Source organism: Neovison vison, chromosome 13 (genome assembly GCF_020171115.1).
Source record: "Neovison vison isolate M4711 chromosome 13, ASM_NN_V1, whole genome shotgun sequence".
Classification (NCBI taxonomy): domain Eukaryota; kingdom Metazoa; phylum Chordata; class Mammalia; order Carnivora; family Mustelidae; genus Neogale; species Neogale vison.
This window is the reverse complement of record NC_058103.1, coordinates 128,772,501-128,789,857: the sequence shown is the minus strand read 5'-3', so window position 1 is coordinate 128,789,857 and position 17,357 is coordinate 128,772,501. Positions and strand designations below refer to the sequence as shown.

General features: G+C 39.2%; 1 protein-coding gene across 5 annotated transcripts in view; it reads left to right on the top strand.

The window, feature by feature from the left end:
- The window catches only part of HERC2 (HECT and RLD domain containing E3 ubiquitin protein ligase 2), a 250,796-nt gene that overhangs the window by 180,109 nt on the left and 53,330 nt on the right, over positions 1-17,357 (top strand). For all 5 annotated transcript variants that reach the window (XM_044232144.1, XM_044232143.1, XM_044232140.1 and 2 more), the window contains exons 65-70: positions 530-755; positions 5,299-5,470; positions 6,665-6,854; positions 7,369-7,509; positions 12,182-12,373; positions 15,597-15,750. In XM_044232144.1, coding sequence (XP_044088079.1) covers positions 530-755; positions 5,299-5,470; positions 6,665-6,854; positions 7,369-7,509; positions 12,182-12,373; positions 15,597-15,750 — 1,075 coding nt within the window. The remainder of the gene's footprint in view (positions 1-529; positions 756-5,298; positions 5,471-6,664; positions 6,855-7,368; positions 7,510-12,181; positions 12,374-15,596; positions 15,751-17,357) is intronic.

Sequence of the window (17,357 nt, the reverse complement as noted above, 5' to 3'; positions counted from 1 at the left end):
CAGGCTTATGTTACATATATATATATATATTTTTTTTTTAGGCTTATGTTATATTTTAAAAATTCATTTATGACAACAAATTAGCACATTTCCCCCCCAAAATTTTATTTAAGTTCTAGTTAGTTAACATATAGTGTAACATCAGTTTCAGGAGTAGAATTTAGTGATTCATCATTTACATACTACATCCAGTGTTCATTGCAACAAGAGCACACTGTTTGTTTTTTTTAATCAAAATGAATTAAAAATGAATTCTTCCTTCTAAATCTGTAAAGCCAAGAAGTGAATTACATGAAAAGTGAGCATATTGTTTTTGATCACTTTGCTTTGCAAAACAAAAGAAAATAAGTAAGTATTGAACTTAGTTGAAGAGGAGAATCTCCCTGTTTCCTAAAATAAAACAGAACAGATGAATTTATTGGATTGATAGTAAATAAATACTTACTTATAGTTATTGGAGAGAATTTTGAAGTAAATTTAGACAATGTTCTCAAATGTTGAAAAATTCTGTTTTTGTTCCCTGTAACAGGTTTATGCTTGGGGAGATAACGACCATGGCCAACAGGGCAATGGCACGACCACAGTTAATAGAAAGCCTACACTTGTGCAAGGCTTAGAAGGCCAGAAGATCACACGAGTGGCTTGTGGGTCTTCACACAGTGTGGCATGGACTACCGTTGATGTGGCAACACCCTCTGTCCATGAGCCTGTTCTCTTTCAGACTGCAAGAGACCCTTTAGGTGCTTCCTATTTAGGTAACGCAGATTTGTATTTAGTATAAGATATTTCTGTAGGGTACAAGAACATCATAGTTAGAATATTTAATAAGACCACCAGATTAGAGGTTGTAGCACTGCATTAACTGCATTCTGTACCAGGGTCACAAAATAACCATGGTACTTTGCTTTTTGTGTGCTGGAAGGAGAATTTTGAAAGGAAGTATGATGCTGATTCTTATATTATGATCAGGTCACCTCTGGCAGTGCTGTATAGTAACTACTTGACATACATAAGCACTGTGCTGGGCTGGGCTACTTGGTATTTTTAGCAGCTTGACTCAGATATAATTGACATTCAACAAACCTTACATATTTAAAGTGTGATTTCCATGAGCTTTGACATGTGTGCACCTGTGAAAGCATCACTGAGTCAAGATAAGTGAAAATATACATATTCTTTGTGCCCCTTCTCAGCCTCTCTTTCTCCTACAACCCCTTGACTTGCTTTCTGACACTGTATATAAGTTTGTATTTTTAAGAGTTTTATATAAATGGAATCATACAGTGGGTACTTTTTAAATCTCACTTTTTCCATTCAGCATCATTATTTTGAAATTTATTCATGTTGCATATACTAATAATTCATTCTTTTCTTTTTTGTCAAGTAGTATTTCATTTATGGATGTACTTCAGTTTGCTATTAGTTGACCGTGGGTGGGCTTTGAGGTTGTTCCCAGTTTTTGGCTTTACAAATAAAATTGCTATGAACATTCATGTACAAGTCTTTATGTGGACCTATACTTGGATTTCTCTAGGGTAAATATCTAGGAGAGGAATGGTTAAATCATATGGTAGGTATAGGTTTATCTTCTCAAGAATCCTATAGACTGTTTTTGTAAAGTCATTGTTCCAAAGCTCCAGCTCACTCCATATTTTTATCTACCCTTGGTTTGGTCAGTCTTTAAAATTTGAACTTAAGATTTGTGTAGATATGTAGTGGTATCTCATTGTGGTTTTACTTTGCATTTCCCTGATGACTAATGATGTTGGGCATCATGTGTATTTACCATCCAAATATGGGTTTTTTTTTTTTTTTTTGTAGTGTCTATTCCTATCTTTTGCCTACATTTAAAACTAGGTTGTTTTCTTATTGAGTGTTGAGTGTTCTATTATATATTTTGGGTACAAGTCTTTTGTCAGATATGTGGCTTGTAAATATTTTCTCCCAATGTTGCTTATCTTCTCATTCTCTCCACAAGTGAATTTTAAAGAGCAGAAATTTTTAATTTTGATAAAGTCCATTTTTTTAATGGCTCATACTTTGGGGTTACATCTAAAAAGACTTTGTGTACTCAAAATCAGAAGTTCATTTCCTGTATTTTTTTATGTAAGTTCTAGAGTTTTAAATCTATGCTTGATCTCAAGTTAAATTTTATATATTGTGTGAAATGTGTACTGAATTTTTTGGTGGAGGTGTGTGTGTGTGTGTGGATATCCAGTTGTTCCAGTTTCATTTACTTAAGAAAACTATCCTTTCTCTGTTGAGTTGCTTTTTGCATCTTTGTAAAAAATCAGTTGTCTTTGCATGTTATGGATCTATTTCTGGATGCTCAGTTTTGTTGACTTATTTTTGTATTTTGTTGCCAATACCACAGTATTTTGATTATTATAACTTTATAAAAGACCCAAATTCAGGCTGTGGTAATTCTTTAACTTTGTTCTTTTTCAAATGCTGTTTTGAGTATTAGAATAAGCTTGTCAATTTTTATAAAATTGCCTGCCAGAGGGGCGCTTAGGTGGCTCAGTGGGTTGGGCCTTTGCCTTTGGCTCGGGTCGTGGTCTCAGGGTCCTGGGATTGAGCCCTGCATCAGGCTCTCTGCTCAGCACCCCCGCCTTCTGCCTCTCTGCCTACTTGTGATCTCTCTCTCTGTGTCAAAAAAAAAAAAAAAAAAAAAAAGCCTGCTGGAGATTTTTGTTTGTCTGTAAATCTTCTTTAGCTTACGGTTAAGTTACTCTGTAACATTTTGTTCCTTTTGGGTCTTGGTTTTGGACTTGTTTAGTGGCTTCAGACCTGATATTAATCTGAGACTAATAATTCCCCACCACTGAGACAAGACATTCTGAGAAAATGAGGTCTTCATGTCTGGCTGACAGGAGCAACTGCTATGCTGGTTCCTCTGCATTCTTCCAGCCTGTGTGTGGGGCCTGTAGTACTTTCATGTAGTTCTTTTTTTGTCTTTGGGAACTTCCTCTCATGTAGGCACCCATCACCTTTTGCTTCATCCTCAGCTGTGGGAGTGAGGGTACCTGCATAACTCCCTGGCGCACTTATCTGGGCAACTGTTGTCTTCTCTGCTTCTGTTTTGTGAATTCTGACCACACTGGCCTCTCTCCCCAGAGCTGTTCCTCCTTTACTCATATAGACCACTGAGCTCCACCTGGTTCCCTTCCCTTGGCTGAAGCCTGTGAACTCTTAGGGCAGTGATGACCTGGATCATGTGTCTAGTAAGACTGTTCGTTGGTGAACATTTTTTCTTCTCTCCATTGTTTTGTGTTATTTTTTTGTCTTGCATTTCAGTGGTAAGTAAATACGGGTAGTCACTATATTTTAATCACTTTTTTTTGTAGCTAAACAATGAAGCTTTTTTTTTTTCCAAAGTTGGAATTCAGATAAACAAAAAAAATCTTTTTTTTCCCTCAATTTATTTATTTTCAGAAAAACAGTATTCATTATTTTTTCACCACACCCAGTGCTCCATGCAAGCCGTGCCCTCTATAATACCCACCACCTGGTACCCCAACCTCCTACCCCCCCACCACTTCAAACCCCTCAGATTGTTTTTAAGAGTCCATAGTCTCTCATGGTTCACCTTCCCTTCCAATTTACCCAAATTCCCTACTCCTCTCAAACGCCCCTTGTCCTCCATGCTATTTGTTATGCTCCACAAATAAGTGAAACCATATGATAATTGACTTTCTCTGCTTGACTTATTTCACTCAACATAATCTCTTCCAGTCCCGTCCATGTTGCTACAAAAGTTGGGTATTCATCCTTTCTGATGGAGGCATAATATTCCATAGTGTATATGGACCACATCTTCCTTATCCATTCATCCGTTGAAGGGCATCTTGGTTCTTTCCATAGTTTGGCGACCGTGGCCATTGCTGCTATAGACATTGGGGTACAGATGGCCCTTCTTTTCACGACATCTGTGTCTTTGGGGTAAATACCCAGGAGTGCAATGGCAGGGTCATAGGGAAGCTCTATTTTTAATTTCTTGAGGAATCTCCACACTGTTCTCCAAAGAGGCTGCACCAACTTGCATTCCCACCAACAGTGGAAGAGGGTTCCCCTTTCTCCACATCCTCTCCAACACATGTTGTTTCCTGTTTTGTTAATTTTGGCCATTCTAACTGGTGTAAGGTGATATCTCAATGTGGTTTTAATTTGAATCTCCCTGAGGGCTAATGATGATGAGCATTTTTTCATGTGTCTGATAGCCATTTGTATGTCTTGATTGGAGAAGTGTCTGTTCATATCTTCTGCCCATTTTTTGATGTGTTTGCCTGTTTCGTGTGGGTTGAGTTTGAGGAGTTCATTATAGATCCTGGATATCAACCTTTTGTCTGTACTGTCATTTGCAAATATCTTCTCCCATTCCGTGGGTTGCCTCTTTGTTTTTTTGACTGTTTCCTTTGCTGTGCAGAAGCTTTTGATTTTGATGAAGTCCCAGAAGTTTATTTTCACTTTTGTTTCCTTTGCCTTTGGAGACGTATCTTGAAAGAAGTTGCTGTGGCTGATATCAAAGAGATTACTGCCTATGTTCTCCTCTAGGATTCTGATGGATTCCTGTCTCACGTTGAGGTCTTTTATCCATTTTGAGTTGATCTTTGTGTACGGTGTAAGAGAATGGTCGAGTTTCATTCTTCTACATATAGCTGTCCAGTTTTCCCAGCACCATTTATTGAAGAGACTGTCTTTTTTCCACTGTATATTTTTTCCTGTTTTGTCAAAGATTAATTGACCATAGAGTTGAGGGTCCATATCAGGGCTCTCTACTCTGTTCCACTGGTCTATGTGTCTGTTTTTATGCCAGTACCATGCTGTCTTGGTGATCACAGCTTTGTAATAAAGCTTAAAATCAGGTAAGGTGATGCCGCCAGCTTTATTTTTGTTTTTCAACATTTCCTTAGCGATTCGGGGTCTCTTCTGATTCCATACAAATTTTAGGATTATTTGCTCCAGCTCTTTGAAGAATGCCGGTGGAATTTTGATCGGAATGGCATTAAAAGTATAGATTCCTCTAGGCAGTATAGACATTTTAACAATTAAACAATGAAGCTTTGATGAAAATAACTTTTTTATAGAAGTATAAGTAAATAGGTTTATTGTTTTTGTTTTTATTGCTTATTTATTGTTTTTGTTTTTACTCTGGAAGACCATTAACCTAATACTTAATCTGTGAAATAGCAAAATGAAGATTGGAGTGTGTTTTAGAAATAAACTGGAAAGGTCAAATAGGAATAGAGCAAACTCTGATCTTTAAAATTGATCCCAAATTTTATTTTCCTTTTTCAGGTGTGCCTTCAGATGCTGATTCTTCTGCTGCCAGCAATAAAATCAGTGGTGCAAATAATTCTAAGCCAAATCGCCCTTCTCTTGCCAAGATTCTCCTGTCATTGGATGGAAATCTGGCCAAACAGCAGGCCTTATCTCATATACTTACAGCATTGCAAATCATGTATGCCAGGTAGGCTTGTTGACTAGCTTTTGAAATCCTGCAGTTATTTAAACTTTGGGTTTTGTATTTTTGGTTGATTATATGTCTCAGAGAATGTTATAGTATTGTCTTTAAATACTGTGAGTTTTAGATCATATACCCTTAGTGAATGGTGATTTTTTTTTTTTTTTAACGATCTGTTTATTTATTTTAGAGAGAACATGAAAGAACACACATGCATTTGTGGGGAGAGCAGGCCAGAGGGAGGGGAAGAGGGAAAGAATCTCCAGCAGACTCCCTGCTGAGTATGGAGCCTGAGAACATGGGGCTTGATCTCATGACCTTGAGATCACAGCCTGAGCCGAAATCAAGAGTCAGACACGTAACCAACTGAGCCACCCAGGCACCCCTATGCTTTTTTTAATGGGGGTTGAAATATGAATCAGAAATCCAAATTGGGGTGGTGGGTGTGGAGCTTGCTTAAGATTCTCTCTTCCTCTCCTACTACCCCTTCTCCACCCCTGCTTGCTCTCTCTCTCAAAAAAAAAAAAAAAAAAAAAAAGAAATCCAAATTAAAAACCATTTTTTATTTTTATGACCAGTAAGTTCTAAGCATCACTATTTGAGGAATGAGAGGAGGAAATAACTGATATAACTATACAGTGATGTTTAAGACCACTTGTCATTTCCTTCACTCAAACACTTGATAAACAGAGTTTTAATAAATGTTATCTTTTTCAACATTTTGCTGCTATTTTCTGTCTGAGTTAGTTGCTCATCTCTCATGATTATGGGCCTGATGAGTAGAAATAAATTACACAGGAACATTAGTTTCATACTGAAGGCCAACTGTGTCACTGAGAGGACATTTAGTCTTAGCTGCCTTATGTGAGGCATCCTTGATACACAGCTTTTAGTAAATAAAACATTATCCTCAGGCTCTAACAATCCTAGAAGATTTCTCAAGGGAATCTGGGGGTTTATTCTGGTCTGATTTTTATATTTGGTGTTTTTTCACCTGTGATTACCAAGGTCATAAGATCATAAGTAAACATTGTAGCTTTTAGCTGATGCATATTGGTTTAGTATTTTCCCAGAACTGCTTTATGTGTATCCTATAAAAATGAGGGAGTCACTCAGTAAGTGTTCGTCCCTACTCCTGGGTCTTCTTTCCTGCAGTGGTGAAGGGCAGTTCACCACAGGCCTGGCTTTCTCTCCTGACAGAGATGCGGTGGTTGGGGCCCTGATGCCAGCTGGCATGATTGCCCCGGTGGAGTGTCCTTCATTTTCCTCCTCGGCACCTCCTTCCGATGCATCTGCTATGGCCAGTCCTGTGAATGGAGAGGAATGTGTGCTGGCTATTGATATTGAAGACAGACTGAGTCCAAATCCATGGCAAGAAAAGAGAGGAGAGGTAAAAATAAATAGTAAAACAATAATGCAACATTAGATCAAACTTTGTGTTTAGGAAAGTATAATTAATTCAGACTGCTTTTGTTCCTACTGCTGTGATTTTTGGATTGAATTTAAAAATATGCAGTTTTAAAAGGATCTTTATAGTGTTTAAATAGAAATACTTTAATTTTTTTAAAAAGTTGTGAAATACAAGTCCACAGTCCTTTATCCATGATTCTGGAACATTAAAGCTCTGAAAGCCAAGAGTTTTTGTAACTTATTTTGGGGGTAAACCCAACTTGAAGAGATGCGAACTCATTTCTGATCTTCTTCATGTGGCCTTTTGTGAATATTAATGGGTTTTCATGGGAATATTAATGTTTTTGACTTTGGAGGGTTGCCCTGTACCCCAGGATTGTGGAAGCACCTTGTTAACCTCTGGCTTAAGGGGTTTGAGGGGAAGCTTTTTGGAGTTGTGTAGGAGGTGTGGCACACCGCTCAGTTTTTCCTCTTCCTGTATACTTTTAAACTAGATGATATCTTCTGAGGATGCTGTGACCCCCTCTGCAGTGACCCCATCTGCTTCCTCAGCTTCTTCTCGACCATTTATCCCAGTGACGGATGACCCAGGAGCTGCCAGCATCATTGCAGAAACTATGACAAAAACCAAAGAGGTCAAGGAGCTTTCTTCTTTAACATTTTATTTTGAAATAATCTTAAATTTGCTGGACTCTGAAATAATCTTAAATGCACACAAAAGTTGGAGAAGTAGTACATAGAAATATAACACATTATACTTACATATACTATTCACCTAGGTTCTCTAGCTGTTGGCATTTCTGAACCATTGGTGGGTAGCTGCAGGGCACAGTCCCCATTCATCCCCAAGGCTTCAGTGTGTCAGGGCATTAACACTGATCCAGGATTACTTTCTAATCCACAGATCTAATCAGATTTTGCTCATTGTCCTAATAGTATTCTTTATAGGTCTGGAACGCAATTCAGGGTTGACTGTTGTCTCTTTAGTATTCAGTATGGGACATTCTTTAATTCTTCCTTTGGATGGATACTACAGGAAGGATGTAGAGTTCTTTTCAATGCATCCCATTGATGTGTGTGCATTGTTTATTTGCTGAGTCTGGTGATATTAATTCTTATTGCTTGGTCAAGAGCGTCTGCCAGGTTTTTCCACCAGAAGTTAATGAAAGTGGGTTAGGATGTATTCATGGGGAGATACTTTGAGACTATAAATACCTTTTTCCTCCTATTTTACCCACCAGTTTTTAGTATCTATTGATACTATTGTGGTAGTTGTCACATGGTGATTTTGCAAATTTCATCATTTTTTGAACATAATTGTTGCTGTTCTTCTGTGAGAACGTTCCCTTCTCATCTTCGTCTGTCTGTCTGTCTGTCTATCCATCCATCTATGTCGGTATGGAATCATGGGATCGTACTTTACTCAAATACTGACATCCATTACTGTTATCATTTGACACCCAAATTGTACCAGACATGGCCATGGGGATCCCTTTCTGGCTGGTTCATTTGTCCTTCTGACATGTCCCCATAGTTCTTTGAACACTTCTTTACTTTTTGGCACAAAAACGTGTTCCAGACTTTAACTTACCCTCTCCCTGCTCTGGAATCATCCATTTCTCCAAGGAGCCCTGGTTCCTTTTAGTGGATCATAGAATTTAGAAACAAGATCTGGAAACTTGGTAAGTTAGTTGCTACCAGATGTCCTTGGTTTACACCTTCTCAGCAAGCGTGCATGCATATGCACATTTTTTTTCTACTTCAGCATCTTATCTTTATAATAAAAACCATGAATAGTTCAAACTACTATTTTCAGTTTCAGTCCAACACCACGGAATTTATGCTTGCTCTGTCTCTTTCTGTATTTGAAATGTGTAATCCTTTTTATACGTTGCTGGATTGATTTGCTCTTTTGTTGAGGATTTTTATACCGGTGTTCATAAGGGATACTAATCTGTAGTTATCTTGTGATGTGTTTGCCTGGTTTGGGTATTAGAGTAATCCTGTCCTCATTGAATGAGCTGGGCAGTGTTCCTTCATTTTTTTTTTTTTTTAAGATTTTATTTATTTGACAGAGACAGAGAGAGAGAGAGAGAATGCATGTGCGTGCACAAGCGGGGGTAGCAGCAGAGGGAGAAGGAGAAGCAGGCTATCCACTGAGCAGGGAGCCTGATGTGGGGCTCTATCCCAGGATCCTAGGATCATGACCTGAGCAGAAGGCAGATGCTTAATGACTGAGACACCCAGGCCCCCCTATCTTTTGTTTTGTTTTTTAAAGAGTTTGAAGGATTAATGTTAATTCTTTTTTAAATATTTTATAGAATTTTATCTGCCCCTTTAAGATGCTCTCATCATTTTTTTGAATGTTTTCTTGCTTTCTGGCACAACACAAGATTCTAGATAAGCTCAACAAAATGTTTTACCCTCCAGCCCAGAAATCAGATGTTTCTCTAGGAGGTCTTGGTTCTTTTTAGTAGAGAATGGTATTTAAAAGGCAAGATCTTCAAGTGCTCATTGCTCTTGGGTGTTGCTGTTTCCAAGTGGACAGAGGTAGGGAATGTGTGTGTATGTATACATACACAGCAGAGAAGTACACTTATTTATTTCTTTATAAATGGCATATTTTGAGAACCACTGGTTCACAACAACAATACAATCAATTCTAACAGCACAGGACTCATTCTTCTTTTCTCCCCCTCTGTGTTTATAACTCTCTTCTCTGAAAGTAAGAAACCTGGTCCCTGTTATTGGCAGTTTATTTAGTTCCCCTTAAGTAGCCACTTCTTCCCCACCTGGGTACACTCCTTTCTCTGCACAGCTTCTGACACTCAGAACCAGTCTAACTTCTGCAAGGATGACCTTTCACCTGCTTGATTTGTGACCTCTCTCTCACCTCCCATGCTGGCCACACCAGCCACCCCCACATATGGACACCTTTTCGAGCCACTTAGGTGCTCCCTATGCCAGGCCATTGTACATGCTAACACTCTCTCCCTTGCCAGCATATTCACCTTTGGGGACAAATATGCATTCTTTTTTTAATTTTTTAAGTTGTTATTAAATTCCAGTTAAAATACAGTGTAATATCAGTTTCAGGTGTACAATATAGTGATTCAACACTTCCACTTGGTGGTTATCATAACAAGTACACTCCTTAGTCCCCATCATCTATTTAATATGCATTATTTTCAATTATACTTGGAACTCTTGGTTTATTATGCTATTAATGCTGACAGAAATGTGTCCTATAGAGATTACTGGTAACCATCTCTGGTAATGAAAAATATTATTTATAGATTAGATATCTATATTTAACTTCTAATACTTGGCAATCTCCTAGGGTGAGGATTTAATGCAGAAATTATGCTGAATTATTCAAAATTTTTGCTTTTGGGTAGGAAAGGAATTTCTTTCCTACCAATTTATTTACGAGATGTAGGCATTATCCAGATTATTATACCCCTAGATTCCTGTTGTTTCAGTTTTGGTATGATTCATAAATCATGGTAATTTGCATATTAGTTTTAGGCTAGTATTAATCACATGTATTATATATGGTTAATATATTCCACTGAATGCTTTTGTTGCTTTTCAGTGAGAGAGATGTTGGGATGTTACAATTTCTGACCAACTTCACTTAATGGGTTTGGGGTCTCCATGCAGAGGTAGGAGCAGGGTCTGTTTCTTTAAAGGGAGAAAGTATTCTAGCTCAGAGAAGTGTGGTATCCAGGACCTAAGTCAATGGAGCTTGCACATTGGATGTGTCCCATTCCCCTTAAATTTCCTAAGTGGGGCTGTGCTTCCCCTAGTTCACTGCTGTTTCTGGAAAGAGTTGGCACTAGTTTTGCTGAGATCCTGAAAACAGGAGAAAAGAAGAAAGGCACTTTTGGCATCTTGTTCTTCCTCTGGTGAGCCAGACTCTGTCTGGGAAACTAGAAGGTCCTGGGTCTCAGTGTTTCCCACTCCCTCTAAGCTCAAAATTTCCCCCCTCTGATGTCTTCTTACTCCTTTCTATAAGTCAGATCCCACTGCCAGCTCCCAAGAGGCTCTTAGGGTGTTAGATAGGAGACTGTGAGGCAGTTTGTGCTTTTACGATCATTAGGGCTTTGGGTCTTTTTGTTACTCCAGAAGGTGAGGGGGCTTCTCTCCTGGCTGGGTCTGCTTTGAGAACCTTCTTGGAGGAGGGCTCTGCCTCACACTGCACGGGGTCTGGCCCCAGGCCCCAGTCGGCTGCTCTTCACTTTAGTTCTCTGCTCCAGGTCTTAGTTTTCTGGCATTACATGGAATCCTGTAGTGTCCTTTCCCACCGCAAAAGTAATGTCTTCATGGTTTCTGCGGGAGCACCTTGCTGTATTTGCTGGGGAAGGTGGATGCCAGGTAGCCCTTCACCTGCTCCAGGTAGCTGGTGGTCAGAAAGCCATCCTCCAGGTCAAAGGAATAGGTCAGCAGCAGAATCACCCTGCAGAGCAGAGGACCACATGGACCTTGGCTGATTAGAAAGGCCATGGTCACGGAACCCTCTTGAAGCTGGGCTGCTGGGGGTCCTTCCCCTCTGATGGGGCAGTCTTGGGTGGGACATCATCATGAGGTCAGGGGACAGATAGTGATGCAGACAAATAAGTAGCTTCTTTCTCCTGCCAAAGAGGGGAAAGAAGAAAAAGATCACAGGTGCAATGAGTTTTAGCTGACATACTGTAAATGAAAAGTAAAAAGGAGAATATCTATTTTCATTTTCAAAGAACCCAAGGATAAAGAGTAGGTGGCTAATGTGCTATATACCAGCCAACAAGTCAATTTAAATGAGATTCTAGGAAATAATTATGGAGAGGCTATAGATAAAATATGTAAATTCCAAATTTAGTTTTACAAAATTCCTATGCATATCTTATGGACAGGTGGTAGATTTTACATGGTGTGACTTCATTCCAAGCTACCTTATGAACTTGGTTAAAGTATAAATTGTGATTTGTAGTTTAGTCATACTTTTCACAGATACTGTTGGTATTTTGTAAATGATATAAAAAACTAATGATGTACTCTGGTGGCTAACAACATAATTAAAAAAAGAAAACAAAATAAATAAAAAGAATAACTTTCTATTAAAAATATTTAATCGGTCTTGAAAGCATAGTACATGGTGATGAAAATTTTATGGGTATGTCATTTCTTAATCTGGCATTTCATGATCTTAAAGGCCTCAACAGCCCTTTATTCATCAGTAATAGTTACATATCCTTTGAGTTCATGAATAAATTGGTGACTGTTTCTAAATGTATTACTCCTCATTTTAATTGCTGGACTTTTTAGGATGTTGAAAGCCAAAATAAAGCATCTGGCCCTGAACCTCAGTCCTTGGATGAGTTCACCAGTCTGCTGGTTGCGGATGACACCCGCGTCATGGTAGACTTGCTCAAGCTGTCCGTGTGTAGCCGGGCAGGGGAAAAGGGCAGGGACGTGCTTTCAGCTGTGCTGTCTGGCATGGGTACCGCCTACCCACAGGTGAGCCACTTGATGGGTACTGTGGGCCTCCTGTCCAGGGAATATGCTACTGTTGTCATCATACTGTATCTTGTGCTTGATTTTATTCTAGTAGATAGCAGTTTAGAAGGAATCTTGTAAGTAAGTCTTTCTCTGTCATATGTGCTTCAGTTGTCCTCCCATTGTGCCTTTGGACATTAGTTTGGTACTTATTGCCATTTAGAAATTTCGAATTTCTATGAAGTCAGATCTGCCAGTATTTTTCATTAGTGAAATCTGGATTTTGTATTATGCTAAAAAAAATGTTTACCTATGTGACATTATTTAAATAAGTTTTCTCAGATTTCTTCTAATTATTTTTATGATTTTGTTCATTATATTTATATTTTTGAGCCATCTGGGATTTATCTTTTTTTTTTTAAAGATTTATTTATTTACTTTGGAGAGAGAGAAAGAGGGAGTGTGTGAGCGAGTAGGGGAGAGGATCAGAGGGAGAGAGTCTTGAAGCAGACTCCTTGCTAAGCACAGAGCCCAACATGAGTCTCCATCTCATAACCCATGAGATCATGACCTGAGCCGAAACTAAGAGTCAAAAACTTAACCGAGTCACCCCGGCACCTTGTCTGGGGTTATCCTAATGTAAGGAATAAGGTAGGGATCCAGCTTTATTTTTTCCTAGATGGCAAGCATGTTGTCCAACACCATTTATCGAATAATCCATCCTTTTCTCAATGATTTGAAAAAAATCCTGTATATATTTCAGTCTGTTTATGGACTCTTTTTTTTTTTTTAAAGATTTTTTTATTTTATTTATTTGAGAGAGAGAGACAGTGAGAGAGAGAATGAGCGAGGAGAAGGTCAGAGAGCGAAGCAGACTCCCCATGGAGCTGGGAGCCTGATGTGGGACTCGATCCCGGGACTCCAGGATCACGCCCTGAGCCGGAGGCAGTCGTCCAACCAACTGCGCCACCCAAGCGTCCCTGTTTATGGACTCTTTTATTCCATCAACCTCACTCTTTATGGTCCAATACTACAATGTTAACACTGGATCCAATAGGATTTTCTGCTATGGTGGCAATGTTCTGTAGCTAAGCCATTCAGTGTGATAGCCTCTAGTCACGTGTAGCTGTTGACTATTTCAAATATCACTAGTGTACCTGAGGAACTGAAGTTTTCATTTTACTTAACTTTAATTAATTTAAATTTGTATAGGCACATGTGGCTAGTGTAGGATATTAAAGTCAGTATCTTATCAGTATATCTTAGAAATTGGATTGATGAGTCCTAAAGTTTTCTGGCTTCCGTAAGGACTATTATTTATTAGTGGCCTTGCTCTGCCTTTTAGAGCTGGCCACATCACGGAGTCTGATGCCATGTGCTCTCTACAGATACGTAATCTGTGTTTCTCTGGGCCCCATATCACTACCACCCAAACAAGAAGGTACTTACGTATGGTTGAGTGGTCTTGAAAACAGTAAATGGTTTGGTAGATGGTAAATGGTTTGGGGTTTGTTATTTCTTAATTGCATTCAGGAAGAAAAGGAAGTAGGTTTCCTACTTTCTAGTTTTTTGAGGCAAGTTACTTTGCTAATTCTGAGAGTTTAAATCAAAATGAATTGCCGCAAGCAAAAGTTTAATTTTTTTATAAGTTTACTGTATTTGTGAGAGGAAAGGATATGAATGAGGACATGGATTTAAAGTCATAACGCCCAGCATTTGTTATACACACACCTGCCAGGTCCAGTTCTGGTACGTTCTTGCTATGAGATTAGGTGTTGGTGTTCTCTGTTTAAAGATGAGGAAACTGAGGCTCTCAGAGGGTTTTTTCTGTCTCATGGACACTCAGGTTGCTGGTGGGTGGGAGAAATGGTGTTGGACCCTGGGTACTTTGAGGGCAGAGCCACACCTATGACCCCTATGTCATTGTCTCTTGAGAAGCTTTGTTAATCCCTCCTGAAGGAATGATGGTTTTGTCAGAGGAAGATTATGTAGCCCAGAAGACCCCTTGTGGGCTGTGCAATAGGTGTTTGATGACACCAACATCTGTGTCTCAGTGACACACATCCATAGCAGGTTCAAGGAGAGGCAGAAGCAAAGATAGGATTGTCTTCAAACTGTCCTGACCAGTGACAAGATGCTAGTCCTGTGTCCTCTCCTGACCTAATGTTTGGAATTCTTGAAAGTGAGATGTATGAATTTATAGTCCTAATACCTACATGGCAGTGATTTTAGTATGCCATCAATAAAAAACTGTTTGCCAAGATAATCTGTTTGTTATCTAGATATGAGGAAAAATAGAGGAAAGGATTATTCCTGAAAAGTATGGACTAGAGAATAGTTGTTTTTTTTCTGAATTTAGAAAATTTGCTGGTCATTATTGGTTATAATAACATGTTCTTATTTTTTTTAAAAGTTTTATTTTTCTTAGAGAGAGAGAGTGAGAGAGGGCACAAGTGGGAAGGAAGAGTAGTAGGCTCCCTGCTGAGCAGGAAGTACAAAATGGGGCTCGATCCCAGGACCCCGAGATCATGACCTGAGTCAAAAGCAGATGGTTAACTGACTAAGCCACCCAGGCACCCCTTCTTATTTGTTTTTAAAAATGGAAATCAAGGAATTTATAATAACCAGTATTGTCCACTTCAGTGCTGTGAATCACTAAAATTTTAAAATGAAATAAGGACATCATGGATTGTTGAGGGAATATGGTACGGGGGGCTGCCTCTTAAGGTCCTGGATCAAGAGAAATTCCTGCTTATGTTTCTGTTTGTAGTCCCTCATTCCAGATACTTTGCTGCTGTTTGACCTGGATGGCTTGATCATTCTTCTTTATTCCTGCCCACTCCTGCTTGAACCCTGGTGTCTTCCTGGATTTTGGTCATTTTTATTACCTTTCTGCTCCTTCCCTTGATATTTTATTCCTGACAAAGATTTTTCCTCCCAAGGAAGTAATCTTGTCTTGGTATAGAAAGAAACTGTTGTGATCACAGTTTCTTCAGTTGGCATCTATTGAGTGTCTTACATATGTCAGGCACCCCCCAGCTGCATGTATACATATATAGGCACCTCTCTGAGCTCTGTGCTATTTTGATGCTATAGGTGAGGGAGCCAAACCCTGGTTTGAACTAGCTTTCTCAAATTCCCAAGTGCTCCCCTCTGCCATCCTGTCCCTGTGGAAAGACCTGGAGCAGGATTAGCAGGGGTAGCATCCTGATGACTTGATCTGTGCCCTTGTTTCCTCTACCAGGTGGCAGATATGTTGCTGGAGCTCTGTGTCACCGAACTGGAGGACGTAGCCACAGACTCGCAGAGCGGCCGCTTGTCCTCTCAGCCTGTGGTGGTAGAGAGTAGCCATCCCTACACGGACGACACTTCTTCCAGTGGCACAGTGAAGATACCAGGTATTCAGTGCTGGTCCAGGGGGAGGAGGTGGAGGGGATTGCCCTTAGAGCATTATAATTGCATCAGTAGAAGTAACCATCATCATTTTATAGAAAAGAAGCTGCAGAATTGGTTTAGAATGATTTCTTCCACTTTTCCCATAAAAACTTTTTTTTTTTCCAAAATATGACAGATAATCATGCAAAGTGAATGTTCAGCTTAATTATTAGGTGGATGCCTTAGTCACCAAAACTCAGATTTAGAAGTCCTGTGCCCATTTCTAGAAGCCCTTATTGTGTTCCCACTAAACTGATTGCTGTCCTCATTTACAAATAAGGCTGACTTGTATTTCTGGACAGTTGTTTTTTTGTTCTTTTTTTTTTTTTTTTTAAAGATTTTTATTTATTTATTTGATAGACAGAGATCACAAGTAGGCAGAGAGGCAGTCAGAGAGAGAGAGAGGAAGAAGCAGGCTCCCCGCTGAGCAGAGAGCCTGATGCTGGGCTCCATCCCAGGACCCTGGGATCATGACCTGAGCCCAAGGCAGAAGCTTTAACCCACTGAGTTACCCACGCACCCCTGGACAGTTTTTATTACCTAAAGAGTGCTTCCTCTTCTTGAGTTTCTTTTTAATTAGTTTCTGTCTTTTAAGTTTCTTATTGTAACTTTAGTTTCTTCCTTTATTTTCTTTTTCCATTTTTCAACAAGGTATTTGTTGAGGAGCCTGGGCTTTAGACCCTTTGGGCTTCCCTACAGCCTGGATTTGCATACCCTTGCTGTACTTCAGCCTGTTCCTCAACCTTGTCTTTCTGCAAATTTGCCTTGATTTGAGCTGCAATTGGTTTAGTCCCTTTGGCAAGACCATTGGTAGTTGTGTCCTAGCACCTGGAAGTACCTGCTGCCTGCTTATCTTTCCTTAATGTGATGTTAGCAGCTATTGATGCTCAGAATCTGAGGCCATTAATCCACTGGGGTTGCAAAATGGGGCCATTCTAATTATTTCATTTCTTTCTTTCTTATTAGCTGGAATACTTTATAAAGAGATATTTTCCCTCATCCTTTAGTTGGTTACCCAGGGGTGCTGTTTGCATAAGCAAGAAGGGATTAAAAGCTTGAGTTGTTTTTTCTTTTTCCCTCCCACTTCTGTTTTTAAGAGAATGAATTGATTCCCTGTCATTCTTTGAAGGTGATCAGTTGGAGTTTTTTTTATTTTAAATCATTGTGAATTCATGGATTTAAACACATATGACGGGCTTTGATAATTGTGATTATGATCCTATTGAAGCTCAAATTATCTCATCTCTAGACATAGATACCTCTTAAGTTTGTCTGTGGAAATGACTTTGATGGACCATTGATAACCTCCATGCAGTATGGTATGACAAGATGCTTTAGGCTTGTCATGTAGTTCCTGTCCTCCACCTGACATTTTCCTTGGTGTCTTTTAATGGAGATGGCATTTCAGATTACTGGGCTATCATTGTTTCTAGACCTTTTCAATAAACAGAGATAGGATGAATGTTTGGGCAGTCCACTGACTTTCTTTTGAGTCCATACTGATACATTAGATTCAAATTCAGAACTGCAAGGTTTCTATTTAGCCTCTTCTGTTACATCTGTTTTCTTC